General features: G+C 40.0%; 1 protein-coding gene across 2 annotated transcripts in view; it reads left to right on the plus strand.

Moving 5' to 3' along the window:
• zbbx (zinc finger, B-box domain containing) overlaps positions 1 to 24,941 on the plus strand; it is an 88,523-nt gene that overhangs the window by 20,644 nt on the left and 42,938 nt on the right. For both annotated transcript variants that reach the window (XM_084716384.1, XM_084716385.1), the window contains exons 4-10: positions 2,610 to 2,712; positions 3,936 to 3,987; positions 4,706 to 4,821; positions 9,612 to 9,707; positions 17,187 to 17,402; positions 20,117 to 20,342; positions 24,017 to 24,173. In XM_084716384.1, the coding sequence (XP_084572510.1) occupies positions 2,610 to 2,712; positions 3,936 to 3,987; positions 4,706 to 4,821; positions 9,612 to 9,707; positions 17,187 to 17,402; positions 20,117 to 20,342; positions 24,017 to 24,173 (966 nt within the window). The remainder of the gene's footprint in view (positions 1 to 2,609; positions 2,713 to 3,935; positions 3,988 to 4,705; positions 4,822 to 9,611; positions 9,708 to 17,186; positions 17,403 to 20,116; positions 20,343 to 24,016; positions 24,174 to 24,941) is intronic.

Raw genomic sequence — 24,941 nt, forward strand, 5'->3', positions numbered from 1 at the left:
ACTCTGTATCTGTATATTTCTAAAAACAACTTTAAGCCATTATAATCTTGGAGTGTGTTTACTCATACGCGTGTGTGTGTGTGTGTGTGTGTGTGTGGGTGTAATTGAGTGTGTGGATTAGATAATGAGATCTTTGCTAATGCAAAGTCCACAGAGATACACACACACACACACACACACACACACACACACACACACACACACACACACACACACAGACACACACTTTATCTCTCCAGGCTGCCTGTCCTGAGGGGACACCCTGTCATCCTGCACTGACAGGGGTGTGCCTCAACTGTCTCCCCTAGCGACAGTCCAGTTGCCAAGGTGATGTCGCCAGGGTGATTACCTGACGCCCACCCTCAGTGTCAGCACAACACAGCAACAGCGTCAGGGGTGTTGGCAACTCTTGCCATCACACACACACACACACACACACACACACACACACACACACACACACACACACACACACACACTCTCTCTCTCAAACACACACAAATAGAGTCAGACTTCCTGTGCCTTGACAGGCTGCCAGCTCAATCCAAAATAAACTTCTTTCAAAGACAGCCAGACATCACAATAGCATAAATAGCATAAATAATTCAACAACATGAGCATGAATAACTCCAATCTAAATGAGGATCCCTCTCCATTTCTTCACTTTCTGCAACCGACAGGAGCATCCTGCATGAGTGTGTGTGTGTATGTGTGCGTTTGCATATTTGCATTCATGTTCTTGTATTTGCGTCTGCAGCTATGCTTGTGTGTAATAATGCCTGAGTGGGTATTAGAGCCTGAACGATACATTGGTTGACCGATATTATCTGCCCAATATCGGCCTATCACAGCAAAGTCGGTATGTATGGGTGTGAGTACATGTTGTTCAATATGTGCCTATATGAAAACTTTATACTAAACAACAGCTTCTTTTTATTTTCTCTCCCACATGTCAAAAATAGAACCTGGACAACAACTCTATCGCACCTCTAAAGGAACACACCGCCTCAAATACAGATAGCTTTTAAATCATGATGTTATGATAGTAGAGGGTTCAGTTGTTGATGACTGTCAGCAATCTTGATGGACGGTCCATTGGCCCAAACTTAATATCGTGCACGGCCTGCATGAGTTTCCCTCGAGTGCTTCCGTTTTCTTCACCATCAAAAACATGTATATTAGGTACATTTTCCAGTCAGTGCCCGTGACCAAGATGCTAGCTTAGAGATGGACAGTGGTTGTGGTTGCCTACTGCTCCTGATAAAATGGATTAAATGCAGAGAATCAGTATGACTGTATAACTATAAACTGTACTGTCTATGATCACAGTAAAGTTACCTTTAAAATATCCTGCCTTCATTACATATCAAATTTTGAAGGGTCACTGCAAAAATGTTTTTATATTCAGTCTGCTGTATAAAGAATACCAGCTGATGTTGGATTTTTTTTACTCCCTAATATTGGTGTTGGCATCAGCCCCAGAAATCCAAAATCGGTCAGGCCTTTGTAGGTACAGTTCCTGTAAACGTTCATGTTCTATTTTAATGTGTGAAGTTCGATACACCTCTGTGACCTACAGCAAAATGGAAAGGATCTTTTTGGTCTTATACTGACTCACTCAGTTTGAAATTTTAGGCCCCTATGACATTGTACATGTGCAGAATTTATGTTGGCAAAGCCAAATCCTTGTGTGTGGGTGTGTGTGTGTGTAAAGGTGTGTGGCAAAGTGCTTTTTCTTTGCTGTTCCTCTTAACAACACAAGGACTAGGTTAAGATAAATTAAACAGTATTTTCTGTCTAATGGAACAAAGTGATTTCCTAAATTTCTTTTTTATTTTTTTTTCATGGATTTAGTCTGAGGGACTTAGGATTTAGTTACGTGGTGCTGTTACGCCTTTTTCATGCTGATACTATTTTCTTTTTTCTCAACATCGGTTCCTTCTCCTCTGCTTAAGCCTGACACTGTTATTAAAATGCTTCAGTCTCTTTAAGTACTTCAATGGATTAAACTGCATTAATTCTGAGTTTTGTTACATCTATCCTGTCTTCACTTTCACCTCTGGAAATACAGGAATAGCAAGGTGTTTGCATTGCAGCATTTGCTAAATCCTCCAAGTCTAATACAGTTGAAGAATAGTTTTGTTCTGTTTTCATACAGTTAATGCAGATGCAAAAAGTCTATATCCACCACTCACTATGCTTTATATGTGAACAGTTAATGTCAAAGCCCTTAAATATAATAGGAATTTGTCATAGAAAACTGAAAAAAAGCATCTTCTTTATGTGTTTCGATGTGTGTGTGCCTGTGTTGCACTTTGTTGTTAATGAAGGATCTCAATTGTTATATTTTCAGCTCCAATATCCACATCTTTTAATGCAGAATGAGTGAGTGACTTTTACATTTTGTGGATATGGAAAAAAAGAAGCATAAACAAATCTAATGAAGATGTAGTAATCACTGTTCCTGCTTACATTTTTTTTTTTAGAAATCACAGCTAAGATACTGTATATGAGCTATGACTGTCAAATTCAAAGGGATTTTATTTCGAGATTATTGATTTACAACTGCCAAAGAAAAACCCTTTATCTCCCTTTGTCTCTTTGTTTAGGCAATCTGGAGGATTTAGATGGAAGTCTGGACAATGTGGTTCTTTAAACAGTAATGCTGTAACAAACAGCAACAAGATGGACAAGGAGAACAGATTCCAAAAGGTACAAGAGAAATATATTCATACATCTGTCTGTGTGCCAGTCCGTCAGTTCTCTGAGCACAGCAGACTTGAGATCACCCTTTGCACCCTGGACCTTGATTTGAGAAGTTTGTGCCCTGGATCTCAGCGGAGAAACCCTAATGTCTTTGAATTTACACTAAAAAAGCTAAACTAAAAACTTTTCAAACTTGTAAAAGGTTATGACTACCTGAGGGTAAAAAAAGAACGATTGAATTTTCAGCATTTCCATTTCAGCAGAGAACAGCCACTACTTTTAAATGTCCTCTTGTAAAAAAAGTGGTTGCAGAATGGTTGTAAAAATGTAGATTCTTCTTGAGAGGCAATAATAATCTACAAAATATAATCAAGAATAAATTAAGTAATGTTATGAGACGAAATGAAAATATATTGAAAAACTCAGTTTTTATTTATTTGTTTCCATGTTAAAAAATGCAGCGATGAGCAAAATTTGCCAAATTGATACCAAATGTCGATCCTGACTGTGATTTCTGTGGAATAATGTCATCCACTATATCACATATGTTTTGGGTCTCCTCCAAAATTGGTGATCTGTATATCTATATTCAAATTTCTCTCTGACAAACTAGGAAGACCCATACAACCTCATGTCATAATAGCAGTATTTGGCATGGTACAGCAGGATCTCCATCTCAACCAATGTTATGAAAACATATAGCCTAAAAAATGGCCTTTGCTACGCTTTTGGCCAGGAGACTAATTTTAATTAAATGGAAAGAAAGATGGCTTCCAATTTTCAGTCTGTGGATTAGAGATTTATGCATTAGCCTTAGAAAAAAATGGTTACGCTACAGGAGACTATGCCCTCAACTTTTACATCATTTGGCGACCAGGGTTTGTAAATCATTTATCACACTTACCATTCAACTTTTTGTTTAACATGTATAAATTTGTAATGGAGCAGTAGGGTAGAGCTACTTGTGGAATGGGATTTTGTTAACGTATATCAAACAATAGGCCCCACTTCAAATTTTATTTTGTATAACCTGAAAAACTATTAAAAAGTACCAAAAAATTCAGTAAAGGTAAAGGTGATAATATGAACACAGAGTAATTCAGAAATACAAACATAACTACGCTTACATATACATTTTTTAACAGAAAAGGCCTGTGCAGGAGTGTTAGGCAGCTGAGAACTTACACGAACTGTCACCACTGGTTTGTCACTCCCTGTCTCCTCCACAGCTGTCAGCAGGCAAGGTGAAGATCCGAGTGCTGAAGGATGAACCGCTGACAGGTGAGTAGGTTACATACACAACCTGAGCTTCAGCTGTGGTGTGTTATCTGCACCAGGTCGACTCGACACTCATGTTGGTGGTTTGATACGCTGCCTTGTGCTGAAATTCTTTCAACCCACGGAACAGAGGTTAGCATCAAAGAGCGGCTACAGCACAGAGCAGCGTCCTGCGAACTGGAAAAGGTTCAATGTCTCGCGCCCGGTTACTTCAGGGAGGTGGATACTCGCCTCATGGGCCACACTGTGGGGTTCACCTGTTCAGAGATTGATCTCTGTAACCAGTACACAACCTTGGCAGAATTATTAATGTTTTGAACATGCCTGAGGCACAAAATCCCACCTTGAACCAGGATCTTTCAAAATGATATGTGTTAAATGGAGCGACTGTATAATCTTATGTCTTTGTTGGATACAGTTATTCATAATTGTAATGGGTGATGAATCTTTGTGCTTTGTTTTTTTATTTACTATTTAGTACATTTGACATCATGTCTCAGAATTCCAACTTGCTGTATGTTAAAATTTTTTGAAGAAAAAACAAGCACTTCTGACTGTTGCAGAATCTATCTTTGTAAACTGAAGAGTACTTTTGGCACTCTCAGTTTATCTCTATGTTGTTGTTGGACTAGGCCAGTACCATAAATATAATTTAAATGTCAAAAGTATTAAATGAATTCCCCTTGCCAGGTATTAACAGCAGTACACTTGTTCTGTTTAGTCCCACCTCAGCCTCCACCTCAACCTCCACCCCTTCCTGTTGGACTTCGGACAACAAGAAAAAACAGGCTCAAGGGAACATACTGTGGACAATGCGAAGTCAAGACTGCTGGACTAGTATGCACACAAACACACACATAGACACACACAAGACACAAGATTTTGTATGGCTGAAAATGTTGTAACTCCAGCGTTGGACAGTTGAGTTTCCTCTCTGGTCACCATTTGACATGTCAACTCTTTGTAGGCTGAGCTTACACTGATAGTTACAGACACACAATTACCCATTGTTAATAAAAATCAGTGGCCAGATGTGTATAATATATCTGTGCACAAAAACTACACATTCCCCACACATACATACCTTTATAAAAGAAGATTGTGTGGTGAGAATGTGTGTACCTCACTCAAGCTTCAGACCAGATGTACACAGTTTTGACAGCTGTGGGTGATATGATGAGGTGGATATGAAATATAAGGTAAGAGAAGTAACCTTACTGTCAAACACTGTCTGTTTAGGTTGTTTGGCTGTCTCACTGATTGTGTTTAGGGCCCGACTGAAACTGGATTTTTGGAGCCAATGCCGTTATAGATGTTAGGGAGTATAAAAAACACAAAATAACCCAGTTTTTATGCATCTGGCTCCATGAGTCAAATAACTTGACCTACACTCATAGCTAAAATGCTCTTTCCCTCCTTCCCTCTTTGTTTCTTCCTGTCCATCACCCTCCACCTGTCTATCTGTTTGTTTCTGATGCTTTGCCATCCCTTCTGCACTGTGTCTCTTTCCATTTTGGGCAGTGGTGGCCTAAAGGTTAGAGAAGGGAGCTTGTGACCCCTCAGCTGGCAGGATAGGTCTGGGTGGGGAAAGTGAAAAGCACCATTTGCTCCTCCCTCACTATGACCACTGGTGGAGCTGCTCAGTGGCTGGCAGATAAAGCTTGTTGTACAGGGCAGCCTCCAGTTGCGAATCTCATCAGGGCATTCCTGCAGAAAAGAGCATCACTCTCAGAGAACCTATACTGAATAAATAAAGGTTAAAGTTCTGTTCTTTCTCCTTTTCCCACATCAACTGTTATCTCCCTCTGACATCATGATGCCTGCTGTCTCCTGTGAGATAGTGGGCATTACCTCTTCACATGATGTTTTCACTCCTCTTTCTTTCTTTCCTTCACACATTTCTACCTCTCTCCTCCTCCTCCTGCTTTTTCCCCTCTGTCATATTCCTTTCACCACTCTGACCGTCATGTTTATCCGTCTTCCTCTCTCCTCACCCTGCTTCTCTGTCTTGCTGTTCCTCTTCTGTCCTATCTGTTGGTCTATCTATGTGTTTGTGTTTGCACTGATAACAGTTTAGCTGGATCCGTTCATCGATACTCGAGACCTCTGAGGGCACCATTGTTTATTCTTTCTCGCTCTTCATCCACTGATGCTCGGGAGGAGGGACCGCGGCCCGCAACTGTATGTGTATACAAGAGGCAGAGGGAGAGAAATGAATGAAAAGCCACGCTGTGGGTGTGTGTATGTGTGTGGACTGAGCTGAGTAATACATGCTTGAAGACCAGTCGCTCCCACATTCCCGCCCTCTAGATCCTCGGCTGCTCATGTGTAATTTGTGTGTCTGACCGTGAAACCAGGAGAGTTTAGTTTTGAGTAACGGATGCTGCTGACTGAGAGAGAGAACGGGAGCAATGAGGGACAGAGAGAGATTGATGGAGGGATGAAAGAGAGGGAGGGGTTGAACTGATTGAGCTGACAGCCACCATTTTTCTGCCCCTTTTGTTGTGGAATAAGTTATTTTAAGTGCAGCACACACATTGCGTTAAAATGTAATGTGGTAATTTGCTTGATAGTGCGTTTGATGATGATGGTGCTGAATTGTCCAATGAAGGGCCCAATGCCCCCAGTGCCCCATAGTGATGGGCTTAATGGCAATGCTTATAGTAGTCTGGGCAAGCACAAATACACACAATCCACTCACACGTACACACTCACGCACACACACGTTTTGGATAGCCCTTGTGCCCTATAATGATGGCAATAATGGAGAGCGTTACGAGTCTGTCTCTGCCATTCTGTCTGGAACTGCACTTAAGCACACAAATGCACACACACTCACATGCACACACACAATCATATAGACATCTGGGCTTGTTTTAAACTATGACTCACACATACTGGCACAGACTACTAAAATCACATGTGCACACACACACACGCGCGCACACACACACTGCACGCCTAGCCTTGTGCTGTATTCCAGAGTCATCCAGGCAAAAAAAGGACCTAATTTCCTTCTGCGTAGCACAGGGGAGTGCAGTGATATGCCGCTTGGAGCCTGATAGGGATGCCTGGTCCCTGGGGAGTAGCTGTAAGTTATCCTCAAGCCTGAGAGGGAAAATGAGGCCCTGCTTTATGGGACCATTAAAGGGCAATGTCGCAGCTGTAGGCTTGCATGTGTATGCACACGCACAGTCACATGTGAGAAGGAAATAAGAGCTGTAAAAGAATGGACACAATGTTACAAATAAATGCATTAATTAAGACGTAATAAAGAACTAAATTGATGTATGAGTAAAATGAACTGGGACTAATTGGTGAATGTGCTGGTTTGCACTGTAAGACCTCAGTTGATCCACAATAAATTTTACATAGTTTTTAGGGATGCACCGATTGACCAGCCAGAGACTGGAACCGGCCAGTTTTCAGCATGACCGGCCCTGACCGATGACCGGCCAACGCATCCGATTCTGTGCCCGTTACACACGTGTTCTGCACAATGGTTACGTCATACGCGCAGCAGACTAGGACTGACCATGATATTACACCCACCACAGCGCTGATCACAGCTACACACACTCAGACACATGCTTGCATGAAGCTGGTGTCAGCGACAGATTCCAAGAACACGATAAAGAAAAGACAGACAGTCTACAACGAGACAGAGCAGCTAACAATGTTGCAAAACAGCCATAAACTTTGTAGCTCTTCAGGCTAATGTTAGCCAGCAGCAGACTGCTGTTCCCGGGGAAACAGTTAAAATCTCACCTCCTGTTCTGACTGAAGAATAAACAACCTGTGTTGAGGTGTCTCCTCAAACATTTTCTCATCCAGACTCATTTAACTTCTGCATCTGTGTTTGTCATGGCAAAGTTTTACTGCAGTAAACTGTTGCACCGCATCAGTCTTCAGTTTGTTTACATCTGCTTCCACAGGAGATTACGTGAAATCATGTCCTGCGAAATCCCATGAGATTCTATGATCTCGCAAGAGATCTTGCATCTTTACAAGAAAAGTTGAAAAAATGTTTATGAATGCTGTCAATTATAGTTCTTAAAGACTAAAAATTGGAATTGGCCAAAATCGGAATCGGCAGGTCAGATCCTTAAAAAAAAATCAGAAATCGGAATCAGCCAATCATCATATCAACCACTATATTGGCTGATATTCTTTATTCACATATATATTGCAGCATTATCAGTCTATATTGGTCAACAGATATTTTCCGATATACGCCTACATGAAAACATTTTTACTTTTAACAGGACAGAATGCAGTTTGTTTTTATTTGCTAGCTTTATAGACAGCATTTTATGTAAATTTGATCCCTTTTCTTAATTCAGGTATAATGTTTACATACATACATTTGTATTTTTTATTCATAGTTAAATATAAAAATAATGGTTTACTGTAAGTGGTCTGATATCATTTTGAACAATAATGTTTATCCTGCCTCCATTACATATTTTTGTCACAAGTGTTAACCACTTTTGAGGGATTATTGCAAAAAAGTGTGTAAAGTGTGTTTTGTATAAAGAATATGGGCTGATATATTGGACAATAAACACACCAGTACCTATATAGACCAGTATAGGTGTGGAAGGCCAATATTGGGATGATGATAACAGCCGACAGTTATATCTGTCTGTCTCTAGAATAAACTAATGCAGAAGTAAGGAAGAAAGGGAATAAATGGGAGGTTATAAGTCATTAGATTCAGAAATCATATCACACTGTCACCAAAAAAAAAGCAGTTAAAGCCCAACTGCAGATAAGTAGGATGCTCCTTCAAAGAGCGCACTTAACTTACTTTCTGAACTTGACATGGCATTGATGATGAAACCATGGGCCATAACGAAAAGTAAACCTGCATGTCAAATGAAGGTAACCAAATGAACACTGGCTGTTTGTTTACTGGTTGTTGTTTCTTGAATTTTAAGAAGCCTCGGCCCTTTTCTCCCTCCCGCCTTACCTTACGCAAATCCTCCCTTCTCATTGGCTTTCTCCACTCCTCCTGTCCTCGCCTGTGTGTGCTCCGTCCACCCGGTCCAGGCCTATCTCCCCAAACTGCTGATGCAAGGACTTTTCCCCACTAATAAGACCGGATTCTCACAGATAGATATGATAATGACCTCCCTTAAGATGCACACACACACACGTACACGACACACACACACACGCACGCACAGTTGGCACAAATGCATACATGTACACACAGGCAATCCCTCTGATGCACCCTTCTCTCTTACACACACACACACACACACACACACACACACACACACACACACACACACACACACACACACACACACACACACCTTGCAGCATCCAGCCAGAGAATCCATTTCAATATTCATCCCTCCTGTCAAAGTTTGTTTGGCAAGGTTGAGGTTAGAGGAAAGGGAAAGATATCCGGCTTTAGGTTTAAATCTTTAACAAACATTACTTAAGCTCCTGCTTGTCACTGCAGATAGTTACATGCATGCACATGTGCACATACTGCACATGCACAAACATGATCGCTCTTTTAATTTTCTGTTTCTCTAAGACACACAAATGTTCACGTCCATCTTTCACATACACACACACGCACACTGACTTCACTGTGTATCTCTGTATTGTAGATGTGTGCTGATTGCACAGAGGACTACTGCATTGGCTGCTTCACCAAGTTTCACCAGAAGGGGGCACTGAAGCTCCACAGAATGATCCCCATTCAGGTGAGCATGGTCCCACACGCACCTAGTCCATCTCCTCTCCTCTGTGCCTGTGTCTCTCTCTCTGTTTCTCCCCATCTCTCTTTCTCTTTCACAGATACTTTCAATAATATCTGTCCTGGTCCCATTCTCCTCCTGCTTCACTCATTCTTTGCTTTCTTTATTCTTTCTTGTCTCCTCAACCTCTTGTCTTTTTTTCCTTTTTTTTTTCCCTTTTTGCACCCTCACTTTTGTGCACGCACACACAAACAATATTAACTGGAGGGCAAGGCTGCACTGTCCATGTATGTGTGTGTGTGTCTGTGTGTGTACAGGTTTGCTGTGTCCTGGAACAGGATAACAAAATGGATGTTCCTCAGCTGCAAATGCCTTGATCACAAAAGCTCACTTACATGCGCGCACTTTCTCACACACTCAGGCACACACGCATACTAAGATCCATTCACACACTCACACTGAGACAAAAAAACAGACAACAGGCCTCAGGCAGCAGTCAACTCAAGACCAGCATCAGCAGTCTTCAGTCAAAGATAAAACAGAGAGGCAAGACAGCAGGTCAATGGCAGAGAGTTTAATTAAGCCAACACACTGGACAAACATTCTGCAGTGCCTCTGCCTTGAATATATCTAGTACTGTAATAACTAATGGTCACATCCTACACCTATTTGTTAATATTAAAGAAATAAAGAAAAGGAAAAGAAGAAAAGTAAGTTGATTCATCTGTTAGGACTTGATATCAGTATGATATTCGAACTGTTTGGAACAACATATTGTTGCTGGTTATTTCGAAAGAAACATACTATAATATTGTAATGTATTATAGTAATGTTTGTGTACAAAACACGTATGTCAATTGTGACAGATTTGCAGACACACATCTGTACAAAGTGTTACTTGTATCTATGTTGAAAAGTTTCACATGAACCCCCGCTGATCTATATGCTGAGAATGCACACTGCACTGGGAACAAAATACGGGAACAGAAGCAGCTGTAACCACACATGTACAACACACACACACGCACACACACAAATAAACAATGGGTTGTATTTATCAAGCAATGGCCCATTAAACCAAATTTGTATGGAAAGCATTTTTATTAAGGGAACCTCATTTTTCCAAAGCTGTAACAAACAGGATCTGTGTTGATAAACCACCCTATAAGCCTATGGATTTTTACTATGTAAATATTGATATTTATCAATACCATATTGATAAATCAAATTTAAATCATGTCAGATTTATACTAGGCAATATGCGATGTTAAGCAGATGTTGCTCTTTTTTATTCCTCAGTTTTAAAGGAGAAATATGTAATATATTTTAGGTATGCACAATAAATATCTGGGATGGTAAATTATCATCTGATTTTTGCCTATCCAGCTATATAGGTCTGTATTTTTAATTAGTGTATATTAGCTGATAAATATTGGCTATTTGACAGATTGCTAGATCATTTAATTTAAATCTGTAGGCAAATGTTCTACAAGTATGAAAGCCAAGGTATATTTGGGAAGCTTTTTGATGAACTTCACCAGAAACAAGAAAACAAAAAACGCCATTTGTCAAGTGAGAACTGTTCTTTGCTTTTATTGTAATAATGATGCCAGTTAGATTTGGTTCTGTCAGAACTATGGAATATTAAATTGTGGTTTTTCACTACATCTTGGCCTTTTTTTTTAACCCCCAGTGTGCATTAATTGAAGGTTATAGGAAATTCTTTTTGAAAACAAAATCTGCCACGAGGAGCAGGTAATTCTCACTTATCAGTATCAGCTGGAAAAAATCCATATTGTGCATCCCTAATATATTTCATGTACTGAATCATGAAACGTCATCAGAGATTTAGGAAACATGCTAAGTTGAAATATTTGCTTCTCTGACAACAACGTAACAGGCAGTTTGTTTTCTTTTGACATTTTCATTCCGGTGTGGATCATCTTAGTTAGCTCATTTCAGTTTACCAGAGTTCAAATTGTGCTAAATGTTTACCGAATGAGCAAGTGTCTGTTTATGAGTCATAAGAAACCATTAATAATCTTTTAGAAGGTGTCGATGTTTATAACAGTTTTGCAATTGTGCAATATGTAAGCATCGTCTGGCAAACGGCTGATCAACTTGCAGTGTAGGACTCGTCGCTTGTTGTTGCTGTGCTCGTCTCTCGCTCGTGTGGGTTCAGTCTTCCTGCAGGCTGCAGGCAGCCGAGTCTTGGATGAAGGAGCAGGGGGAAACAATTCACGTTAACCATAGTTAGTATATTAAATACAGATTCAATCTATTTATTCTACCATTTATGGTTCTGACTTGCTATTTGGATTGTACTAATCATTTTTTAATGCAAGGGTCTTACATGTTGCTTGTTGAACAACGTTTTTCCCCCACCAGTAAACATATTGTTGCCTCGTTGCATCAAACACACTGATTTGCTGTCCTATCTAGGCTTTGCTTAAATCAACTGCTTCAAATGATCAACAACTCAAGGTAGAGGTGAGTCCACTAGTGCTTGTTTGTGCTTTACGGGGCTTTAGAAGCACTGTGTCATGCCAACCTGTTATCAGGTCCACTGCTGCATATAACTGCGGCGACCCATGATATTATGGTCCTATTTTCTTGCAAGACAAAGCTATTATCGTCTCCACTACTAACCAAGCTGAATTGATTGGCTGTGGTCATGACACACAGGTGACTAGAAAGCTGTTTTTCTTGCCATATTCAGTTCTGTAACTAGTTTGTTTTTTCTAGTGTGTCTGCTGGTATCTGTGTTTTACGTAGTTACTCTGTGTTCCTTTGGCTTATATGAATCCTCTGCTGTGCTGTTTTTTTCAGCTCCCAGGATGTGTGTGATTTTGCTGGCCTCTTTTCATGTTATTTTTTTCTCAGGTGCTATTATTTTCATCTAGAAGTACTCACATAGAGATTGACTGCGCTATGATGTAGGCTGTGTGAGTGCTTTGTGAGTGTGTGAATATGCATCCTGTGATTTGTCTAAAGGTGTGTGTTTGTGTTCATGTCTATATGTGTCTATAAATGTGTTTGTGAAACTATAGAAGCTTATAGCGCACAGCGGACTTTTAACTAGCCTGTTTGCAGTGTAGCTCAGCTCCTGGTACGGAGGCATCTCTTTGTTCAGCGTTCATGTGCTACCTGACTGCTGGTTGGGTCAACACACCAGTATGTTGCTGGATAGCTTCCATGGTGGAACAAAGCCATACACACTGACAGAGACAAAAAGTGCACACAGTGAAACAGCTCTGTGAAACCACATAGGACAACCCTCCCTCTCTGTACATCTCTTCAGCGTTCATCTCTGTTTCTCTCCTCACTTCAGTCGCTCAGTGATGCAGGGCGGAAGCTCACTCACAGTTTCCAACGCGTACACATGCATACTCCTATACAATCGCACATGCAAAACTGTGTATTTTGGCAGGACATAAAGATCTGGGATTATAGACATGCAGCTGATGCAGGCATCTCTCTCTCTCTCTCTCTCTCTCCCCTCTGCTAATCCTGTTTCATTTGCCCTGGAAAGAATGAGGGAGGGAGAGATGGTGAATGAGAATTGGAGAGAGGAAAAAGAATATTAATTTCATCAGTACGCTGTGTTAGGGCTTCCGTCAGTGCCTCATCAGCTCATGTTTCCAGCCTCACACAGACCCACACACACACCCAGTTAAATTAATGTTTTCAAAGCAGTTTTGGTATTTGATTTAGTCTGACCTGTATGAAGTATCAGATGGATGTGGTCGTCTCTATCAAAATATTTCTGATGTCAGGTAGTTTTTATTCAAACAGTAATATTTAAAATGTAAATTAACAAACTTAATTGAGCTAATTTAAATATTATGAAATAGTTTTATTGGCTTGTCTCCTCTTGCAAACCTATTAATTTTTCTCTCTGAGTACATTAGAAGCACAAAGCCTGCATTGCTTGAATGCTGTGGAGCCCAACATGGGAAATTTTACTTTCTCTTGCCCCTTAATAAATCCAGTGAAAAGAGCTAGTTTAACTGCTGAACAGTATCCAAGAGCTGGTGTAGTAGGAGTTGCTCCAGATGTGGTGGAGTGTCTGGTGATACAATATGATAAAGGCATTATGATTCACTATATTGCTATATATTGTGAAACTGTAAGCAAGGAATGCAAAGCTCTGTCTTACAAAATTGTTACAAGCAATTATAATGTAGAGAACTGTGGTATCAATTTCTGATTTTTGACATTTCTTCATCATTTCAGAGAATCACAGTACATATATGAATAGATTTTTTTTCCCACCCTGTGCACAATACTTATATTCTGTCTCAAAAGAAGACAAATCCAAAGCACTGCTTTAACACAGACTGATTATTATTGTGAATGCCACACAGCGGTGTCTTCCTGGAGGGTAATTTTTGTGTTGCAATTAGTTGTACACACAAAAGTGACAGAAGTTGTCTGAAGAATGAAAAAGAAAGCTTGAGAGAGTAGTTCAAAGCCATTCCTACTCTTACATCTCAGCACACCTGGTATTTTAGTGAAGTTGGTATGATTTTCAGAATTGTATGTTTGGGAAACTTGAAAAATCAGATTCAACCTCCTCTAAATACACTGCCAGAAAGGAGGTTTCAGACGCTGTTAGATGGTCTGACAAGCTCTTACTTTGAAGCATAGTGAGGCCTTAAGTATCCATTGATGTGTACCTGTAAGCGTAATTGGCTGGTGACCAAAAGAGAAAATAGGAACAGCATGAAGGGTGACTTCAGAAGTTGCTCTATTTGAAACTTCTTGCAATGCAAGGATTTTCCTTCAGAGGGTGTTAAGATGAGCAAAGTAATGTCCCTAGGCTTGTTGGATTGTTTGCAGACAAAGATTTGATTTTTAAAGATTTCATGGCCATGGGCAAGTTCCCTCCCAGGAGGTACTGAATGAACTAATTCAACATATGGATAGAGTGTCACTGAATGAGCTGCGCTCAGCTTTCATCACTGATGAGACCAGAGATATTTCAGACCGAGGAACAAGTCCCTGTCTCTGCCAGATTGGGCGTTCACTGATTCATCCATCCATAATGACATTATTACTGTCTGCAACTGTTCAAGACCAGATGCAGAATCTATCACAGCCATAAACAAAGAGCTCCTGACCAGGAGACATTAAACATATGATTGTGCTTCTGGCCTGCAGGGGAAAATGGCTAATGTTGCCAAAAGAAGTGATCTTGTGCCACATGCGGCATCCCTTAATGTGACCAGAATGATAATTTAAAGATGACGTTTCTGTATGTACAAATAAGTCTTGAGAAGAGCATTAGCTTAAAATGTTACTTCTGGATGTGCAAATAAATTGCTCTTATGGGAGCTACAGTGGACAGACCTTCTGTTATGTTCATTATTATGTTTATTATGTGCATATGAATATTTTTTAGACGATGCAGATAACTGGTTATTACATGTTTTCATGGCTGGATAGGACAGGATACCCAATAATTTATCACTTTTGTATTTTAAAAAGCTGGTGCTGCAGCCCCAGCGGACAGAAGCCCCTCTCACCCAGCATGAATGTCCCAATGGCCTCGATGTTGTTATCAGCAAAGTGAGACAGATGACAGCTAGTAAACAGTGCGGTTTGTAATTTGTAACTTTATTCAACACAGACCAGACATTAACCTGCAGGCAGAGCACGCTGCTGCTGCTAGCACTGCTCACGTTAGCCACACTGTGTGGCAGGCTGGCAGCCTGCATCAGCTCCGGGTGAACCATGTTTTTTTAACTCACAGACACTGTGATCCTGTCTGAAAAGGTGAAGCATTTCAGGAGCTGTTGTCATGTTTTGAAGGATGATGTGCAATGTTCATAATGCCACAGCACACATTTCAGGAGCATTTAAAATATGTTTTGGTTATTGAAGAATTAAATTGTAACAGTTTTCTGAGTGTTTTTCCACACTGTTAGAATAGTCCACCAGTCAAAATTAAAATTTACATTTAATCAACAGGGAAAGTAGCTGCCAGGAACATCCCTAATATTGTTATGGACTGATACAGTGAGATAGGCCAATATTGGCTGATAATTTATTGACCCTGATATTAATCATGCATCCTTATATCCATTGCTGTATTGGTTCAGACTTGCCTTAATGGTATTTGGATGTGTGTGACTTAGTTTGCTGACTTCAGGGCTGATTTCAATGCCTCGAGAATTGAAAACCAGCAACAAAATGTATCATAAAATGACCACAAATATACTATATCTCCCTGGCCTTGCTTGAATGCTGCATTCGACTTTCTCAGTTTCACTTCCTCCACATTTCCTTGACTTTGTTTGTGTGTTACTGTTGGACACCTTCAAGGACAGGATAACAGTCTACAGACGGGTTAACCTCAGCGACCCCACTGGTCTGCGGTGATTAATGGAACAGAGTAATGAATTCAGCCTGTGGTATAGAGGACAGCAATCAGCTCCTATGCAGTGTGGTTCCCATTTTTCTCTTGTCCATAAGTATGGAGATATCTGATCACACTCTATGTAAATGAATTTTTTTCCAGGGTAAAAAAGGAGGACTGGTGTTGATGTGTTATTGAGTGGAGTTTGTCAATGGATCCTTATTGCTTTGTGGTTAAAATGGGATGTAATGTAAAGCCAATATAGACCAAGCACGACCAGCTTGATCATGTGATGTACATTACCAGTGACACTCTGCAAAGGCTCTTTTCATTTACATAAAATAAAGGTGCATATGTTAACTCTATAAAATGGAGTTCATCGTCGTGACTTTGAAGGTTATGACAGCGATGTAGGTAGGAGCACTTAAAATGATTAGATTGTATCCTCTAAGTGGAGTTCATGGCAGCTATCTTTAGTGGGTTCATCTTATTGCCTTCATGTCATTAGTGCACGTGAAGGAGATCTTGCTTGGTAATATACTTAATTGTATGAAAATTTGTGGAAAAGTTGTGATTGATTCATGTCATCTCTCTTTTTTTGTCAATTCAGGTGCTTTGTTGTTGTTGTTGAGCTTACGTTGTAGGCAACAGCAACACTCCTGATGAAGAGTCTACCTCATCTGTTCTGTGGCTTTATTTTTCTGTAACAGAAAGCCCAGTACTGCCTTTTCAAAACTAAAAAAGTAATAATATTTTTACTGCTGGATGGACAGAACAGGATCTCATTCTAGCATTGTAAACATTCAACAGGGGATTGAGTAATCCTCTAAGTGTCTGATGGATATGATGAAACACTTTAGCTGAATCATTTCAGTCTCTTAAACTTAAAACACAAAAACTTTTTTATACGATTGCCTCATTTAGCCTCTGCATTTACTTGGATTTATAACTGACTCATGACTAACTCTTGTTTTTATGTGATATGTGCAAATTATTTATTTATTTATTTTTCTCATTTGCCCCTGATTCTGTTAATTTCTCTGCTTTTTTAATTTGGTGTATTTTATATAAAATGTATCACTTCTTTCTCAAGTGCCAGCTGCTGCCATTTTGTTGTTTTACAGACAGACTTACAGACCCATGTGAGCGCTCGAGATGTTGCCAGTTGCTTCCAGAAACAGAGTAACCCTACCTCCCATCCCGCTACCTTTACAAGTCCCAATTCTAAACCCAGTCCCAATCACACCATCACTTCAGTTACCAGACATGAAGATCAGAGACCAGAAAAAGGAACAGAGGCTTTGGCAAAACCTGTGCAACTGCACCCTGGTCCCATCCAGGTAGGTCCTAATCTTTACTGTCACTTATTTAGTAATACATACTACAGTATTTCACGTACTGTATACTGCATGTGATCAAGGGCTGAGAAAAAAAATACATTTTGTGGAGTTAAAGAGTCACTAAATTTAAACAGTACTTAAACAGTCTGTTCTTTAACTTATAAGCACATAAAAGCACAAAGCACATCCGTTGTTTTAAGCTTTTGGTGAAACAAAAAAGAAAGCTTTAGTATTTTTTTTTCTTTCCAACTTCAGGTCCTTTAAACTAAAACTTTTACTTTCCCAATCTGCTGTTTGTGCTTCTGTTCATCCAAGTGATTATTCAACAGTGCAGAATCTTTAATTACAATTGCTACTGTATTGTCATATTTTTCCAAATATATTTTGAAAACTTTTTCTTCAAAATCTTTAATAGAATCCATAAAAGGGAGGTGTACTTTAACCAACAATTATTTTGTAAAAAATAGTTTGTTTTTCTCTTTTTCAAATGGTTATCGACCCGTGAATGAAATTTCTCTCCTTATATAGTTCACTTGCTGTGACAATGCAGCAGGAACATGTCAAACAAGCCTCTGCGCTGTGTGTGTCTTACCTCCGCACCCTGTGAGTCAATTGAAAAGACTTCAAACAAACCCTAATTGACGCTATATCCACAGGCTGTATCTACAGGCAGGTTTGTGAACTGCATGTACCTTTGGACTAAAAAATACCCCCCCACCAACAGTCTAAGTCTGGCAAAAACAGTGAGATTGACATTTCAGACTCTTTACACCACAGAGCTCAGTTGACCTTATTCACACAGCAGTCATTTTGAACAGCTGGGGTCAGACGGTACTGAGAAGCCTGGTATACTGTACATATCAATCTAGCGTGTATTTTATATGTTCAGACCGTAAATAGAGCCAAGACCTGTCACAATGCCACCAGCCTGAAAAGCAACAAGTACAGCAATAGCCTGATAGGATATGTACATGAATATGTAGAAATATGAACCCAGTTTACAGTATACTGTTCCAGATGCTTGACATCTTCTCTTTGTTATATTTATTAAAACACACACACACACACACACACACACACACACACACACACACACACACACACACACATATATATTTATATATACACACATACATATATAGGGGTGCACATTGCACACAATTTTCATATCTGAAGGTTTCAAGAATGCTTCTAATATACTGTAAAGAAGAGCCCAGTAGGAGAAACCATCTCTCTGGATTTTCATACTTAATATTCTTAGCTTGGGGCTATCCTTACCTCTGAGCTAAGAGTTGACCCTGACATAATTTAGCCCCTTTTCACACACATATTGTTAACTCAGAATTAACTTAAGCCCAGGACGATGCCATTCACACTGCACTTAGCCCTGGGTTAAATAGCCGTTGGAACAATGACTAGTGTTTACTTTACAAAGTGACTACTCATAAATTGTGTTTTGAAGAGACTGTGTTAATCTTTTCACCGTGATTTCCAGAAGCTTGAGATTAGAAAATCAAAAACTAATTAAAAAAACACTGCCAAGTTCCAACTGATCTATTACTTATTCAGTGTGAATATAATGTATTTAAAGCTATCATGGTAACATTTCATCATTAAAATGTCAAAAAAAAATGCTAGACATGTGTTTTGCATATTTTGTTAAGTTGCATACTTAGATTATCCCAAAAGTTTCCAACAATGCTCAGCCGCAGAGAAATCTGTAATTTATTCAAGGTAATATGTGCTCACTGTTGGTAGCCAGTTGCTTTGGGAAGGCAAATATTGTACTTTCTACTCTGATAAACATTACTCTGAATAATTAATATACATCATTAGGAATTATATACACCATTTGGTATGTTTATATAGTGTAAATACTGTATACAGTGGTGGCATCTAACTAAGTGCATTTATTCAAGTACTGTACTGTAAATTCAAATTCGAAGTACAGTACTTGTATTTTACTTTCAAGCGAATGTTTCCGATAGTTTTCTGTCACTGTGAAAATCAGTCCTGACTTGTCAGTCTTTGTTGGGTGCTTCTGACTAACCTGACAGTACATCTGCGCTGTGTGTATTGAATGATCATTCTCAAACCAGTTGTTTATTTTTTTGCCTTTCAACCTTGCAAAGAAATATATTGAAAATTTTTAAATGAAACCTTTTTTTTTACTTGCTGGGAAACTAGCTCATTGAATTTCTTGGCCTGACTTAACTCACTGGCCCTGGGCCATTGCGCAATCCTTGTTGCTGACCCTGTCACATTCATCCCAACCAAGCTACTTTTTGGGGCCTAATATGAAGATAAATATTTTTAGGCATTTTCCCCATTACCTTTAATGGTGTCTTAACAAAGGTATAGCTAAGGTCACAGCCAAAGTTGCATGTGTACAAACTTTAGAGCCATGTTTTTTTCTTGCCCTTGCCTGTAGAATCAGCGGACACTAGTGTGCCAGCGGCAGTGAAAATCTCATTAACTGTCCCCACCGTTATTTTGCACTCATCAACAAATGAATAATTGGTAATTTAAAGGTAAAGTACATGGGCATACAAATTAGATTTTTCTCTGTTAGCAGAGAACAGGATTTTTGTGGCCTGTATTTGATTTATGGTAGTGCTAACCTTTAGTAATGATAGGAAAGCTTCTTAGTCTTACATCAAATCTTGGCAATCCATTACTGTAACTAGAATGAGGAGATATTTGTTTTGTTGCAGGTGTTGGCTGTGAATAATGGAGAGGAGGAAAAGGTGGAAATGATTGAAGAGAGGCCAATAAGGAAAGATGAGAGGGGATTTCCCTCCACTCTGCTTGGAGGAGAATACAATGAGGAGGAGTCTGCGAGATCTTTCCAGGACGCCCTCAGACAGTGGAGAGGAGAGAAGAGTGATGGAGCAGGGGAACCCATGAGTGAGAATGCAATGTGGACACCTGTCCAACCAGGTGAACTGCATAGACATGGCAAGAACACAGACATACACATGCATGCATGCATGCATGCATACCTGTTCTCCTTCTCTAGTGTCCTATACTCATTCTACCTTCTTGTCAGTCTCCCACCAGGCTGGAATGTTCTGTGGAGTTGGGTGGAAACTTTGTGTTGGTTTGTGTCTGTGGGTGAACCCTTTCAAATTACACATAGTCATTTCATTAATTAATAGGACAGAATTATTGATAAGTGAAAGTTAATGTAAAAATAACAAACCTGACTACATTAAGAAGCCAAAGTCTTGTATTTAGAAAGGAAATTACAGTACTTGCTGGGAAGAGTGGCCCTAGTAAGATTTGTACAAGACTGGGATTGCTAGGGTGCCTCATGATTTAGAACCCCCCCCCCCCCCCTTTGTGGTTTGTGTGGCACATTTACATGGTATAAGAAAAGTCTGTATTTTACTCCACGGCTGTGCTGTATGAGTAAGTTCACACCAAGATCTAGATCATTAAGGACGTTGGTGTGGTCCTCAGTGGTGTCTTTACAAAAGTGGATAAGTAGCCCAAGAGGACTGGTGTTGTTGAGGTCCGGGCCAGTCAGGAGGGCCTGATTCAGTGAGACTCCCTTGTGTTGAGCATTTGAATCAAAGACCAATCTGGCTCACTTTCTTTGGGTGGTAAACCCCAGAACAAGGGAGGTACCAACATTCTTACTTTTTTCCAAGGGGAGCCACTACCTCTGCATGGCCACTTTGAAATATCTTTTCCTCAGATAAGATGAAATGACCCTTCATCTCCAGCTTCTTATCAAAGGAGCAGCACAGTGAAGACAGGTGGTTTGCTGCATGTGACCTGTTGTTGGGAAGATGAGGTTGTGGCTTTTGGAATGGTAGGCGAGCGACCCAGCTATTGTCCTCATCTTTATAGACTCTCCATTCCATAGTCTTCAGAAAGAGCATATTCTCAACTGAAGGGACCATCTTGTCAGCATCTTTTGTCTGTTGAAAGATGCCACATCTCAGCTGCTCTCCGTAGCAAGCACATGCGCAGACTAGTGTTGGAAGACCTGGAGCCTTGCAGCTGTGCTACTTGTCCTTTACTCCATAGCGATTAGGGCATGATTTGAAGACAGAGTGGTGGCCATGTTCGAGAGTGTTGGTATAGTAGGTGGTCACAATGGCTGGCTTGTGAACTTTTCCAACAATTACCCATCCCAATTCCATTTTTTTGTGGATTCTCATGATGTCTCTGCCAAGCAGGATCAAGATAGGGGCCTGAGGGTCAAGCTTTGGGATCTTTTGCACCAGTGGATTCAGATGGCATGTTGCAGTGCTGCCTCTGGTGTAGGGATTGCTCTCATAACTTTCTGCTGTCTTTGTTAGAGATCTTAGGGAAACTATCCATACCAGCAAATACCCAGCGATTTCTCAGTTACCTCCAGTGACCCATAAGAATTGTCAAGTCTGTCCAAAACCATTCTGATGGACATGCATAGCTCTTATTGTTCTCACTTGTTCAGCTGACTCAGCACCTAGGCACTTCACCAAGAGGTCCATCTCTTCACTGTCTGTGAGGTGTAGACCTCTTATGGCATTCAAGAGCTCCCTGTAACTCTCAGGACCATTGTTGAACTGCAGAAGCCCTGAAGACACAACTTTGTGTTTTGCGAAAACTTGACAAAGTCTGAACTTACTCTGGCTGTCAGCAAGATTGGCCTGTTTAGCCTCTGCATACTGGTGAGCTTGAGGATGAGGATAGTTCCTGTCATTAAACACTTTACTGTATTTACTGTAATAAATCATAAAATGAACATATGTCATCAGAAATTAAGGAAGCATGCTAAGTTAAAATACACAGTACTCTGACAACAACGCTATAGCCACAGTGCTCTCCTTTGAAATTTAATTTTGGGCCAGAATAATTGTTTTTTATTGCCCATTTCACATTAAGTAGAGTTATTAATGCTGAATGTTCACCAAACAAGTTACTGTCTGTTTATGAGTCATAAGAAATCTTTCATAATAATTCAGAAGGAGGAGATGTTAAATAGTTAATGTTAAAATGTTAATGGAGTCTGGCAAGCAGAAGACAGTCACAGAATTCCAAGTCCAGAGTGTGTATCTTAAGAGCAGTGGGCATTTGTTTTCTGGATAACAGGCTTAGATTTACATGGACAGACAACTGACAGTTGTAAACAGCTGATCAACTTACAGTGTTGGACTTGTCATGGCTTGTTTTTGTCAAATTATAATGTTGCACTCGTCTTGAACTCTGGCAGTGCTTTTGCAGCCTGCCTGAGCTTCCTCGACTCTCGGGAGGAGCTCACTTCAACCACACATCATATATTAAATAGGATTTTAACCATAAATAAACAGAACTCCCTCTGCACAGCCAGTCTCAGGGAGAAGGTGCTGGTTGGTCGCAGGAACATCTCAGATATAATCATCAACATAAACCACCGTACTGAACTGAGTCACCGTGATTTTATTAGGTGCGAACAATGCATTTAACCCATGGCTTCTTCAGTTTCAGAGATCAGTTTTGCTTTATTTTAAAGAAAAAGCAGTTTAAAAATTGTAGTAACTAACTACCAATTAAGGCCAGCACAAACATGACATTTTCCTTAGTTTTACCCTTTGCATAGTTATTGCAGTCAGGCTTTGTAGAGCAGTATATCTCCCAAAAAAACATTCAAGTTAAATGCAGGTACTTCAAAATTCTATGTATACAATAGCACTTGAGTAAATGTTTTTATATTATTTTACACATTTGCCCACTGCATCCTTCTCTTCTTGGCTCTTCGTCTGTGCTATTTTCCCCTACTCCTCAGCTTTTGAGCTGCCCCTCTCCCTGTGCTCTGATCTGTTAGGGCCTTATAGAAAGTGCTTACCACTGCAGTAGGAGGGTAAATCCATGGCTGTTGCATATTGAGATAATGAGAGGAGTGTTAGGGGTGGCCCTACTCCACACCACATCACTAATCGCCTCAGCTGTGTGCATGCATATGTGTACAAGCTCCACTGCGTCAGGCAATTTTTATGCCTTTTCACACATACTGTGTTTCTACAGTACACGTGCGCATGTGCGAGAGTGTTTGTGTGCCCAGGTTTTTGTGGGTGTGCATTATTAGCGCTATTATTCCAGGTTCTGTGTGTTTGTGTCGAGGTGTTTGTGCTTTTTATTAGGCCTCCTATTTTCTCTGCTTTGCTGCTTGGACAGACTCTGCTCCTCTCTCCCTCCGCTCTGCTCTGCAAATTGCTGCTAGCCCCTCCAGCCCTAATTATTTCTGTCAGGCCAGTGGCACCCAGGCCCAATTTAAAGCCGCCACAGTGGACTGCCAAAGTGTCTGGAGTACAATCATAACATTTCTCTTTCTTACCTCTATCTTTCCCTGTCTCTCATGCGCTTACTTTGTTCCTTTTGTATTGTGTACATCTTTTTCTTATTCCCAGGGGGCTCTCTCCTGTCTGTTTGTGTTTTGGCACTCTTGGCGTGGTGACAAGGTGTTTTCTCACTTCTTGAGGGGAGGTGTTTTGAGGAAGGTGTTGAGAAGCTGGCGAATGATGTTTTCCTTCTCCTTCTTTTCTACCTTTGCTTGACTCTTTCTTTCCTTTTGGCTATGTTTTCCTCCTCCTCTCTCTTTTACCTTAACTTTATTTGATCTCTCCCTCCGCATATTTCTCCAGTAGTGTCAGCGATGGCGACCCAGGCTGACCTTGGTCCAGACAGAGAATCTGAAGGACGAGGAAGAGGAGCTGAAAAAGGGAGAGTACCTGTCAGGGTGGAGTTCACAGAAAACAGCCTTACCTACATGGACAGATTGCTTCTCAAGAAGCACCGCAGGTACACAAACAGACAGACAGACAGACAGACAGACAGACAGACAATGATGTGTATGCACCACACATACATATACACATACAATAAATATATTTTATACAAAATCCTTTTTTTCTTGAGAAAATAGCGTTGACTTGCATTTACACCAAAAATATGTGGTTGCTAAGTGAGGCAGTTATGTTCAGTGACTGTTATGTACTTATTTCTTCCTCATATGGGCGCCGATCTCTGGCAGTAAAAATAAAAACTGTTATCATCATAATTGTGAGGTAAAAAGTCATAATTATTAGCTAAAAATTGAAAAAACTGGGATAAGAAATTATAATTGCATGATAAAGTTAAACATTATGAGATAAGTAACACATTTTATTGTTGTATCTCATGATTTTGATTTTCTTTTACTGGTGGAACTGGGCATCCATATTATAAGGCATTTTACAACAGCTTTTAATGTGACAAAACTAACTGACTAATTTACATTTAAAATATTCCACTTCTGCTGTGGTGTTGTAGGCTTGATATTTGTCATTGTTGTGTCAAACTTTTTAGAACTGTTTACATATTTTTACAACATAACAGCTCCACAAAAGTGAAGCCAAAATATTTTAATGTGTCCCCTGGCGACTGGCTGCAGTGAAGGTCATAAATCCCACAGCCTCCATGTTAAGGGATGGGACTTGGGCTAAATTAAAATATGAAAGTACACGTTAAATGCATTTTTCTTTCATTTTAGGTAGTTCTTAAGACATCAAGTTATCAAGTCTTCATTTT

The sequence above is a fragment of the Lutjanus erythropterus genome, chromosome 4 (assembly GCF_056507025.1).
Source record: "Lutjanus erythropterus isolate fLutEry1 chromosome 4, fLutEry1.hap2, whole genome shotgun sequence".
Taxonomy (NCBI): Eukaryota; Metazoa; Chordata; class Actinopteri; order Lutjaniformes; family Lutjanidae; genus Lutjanus; species Lutjanus erythropterus.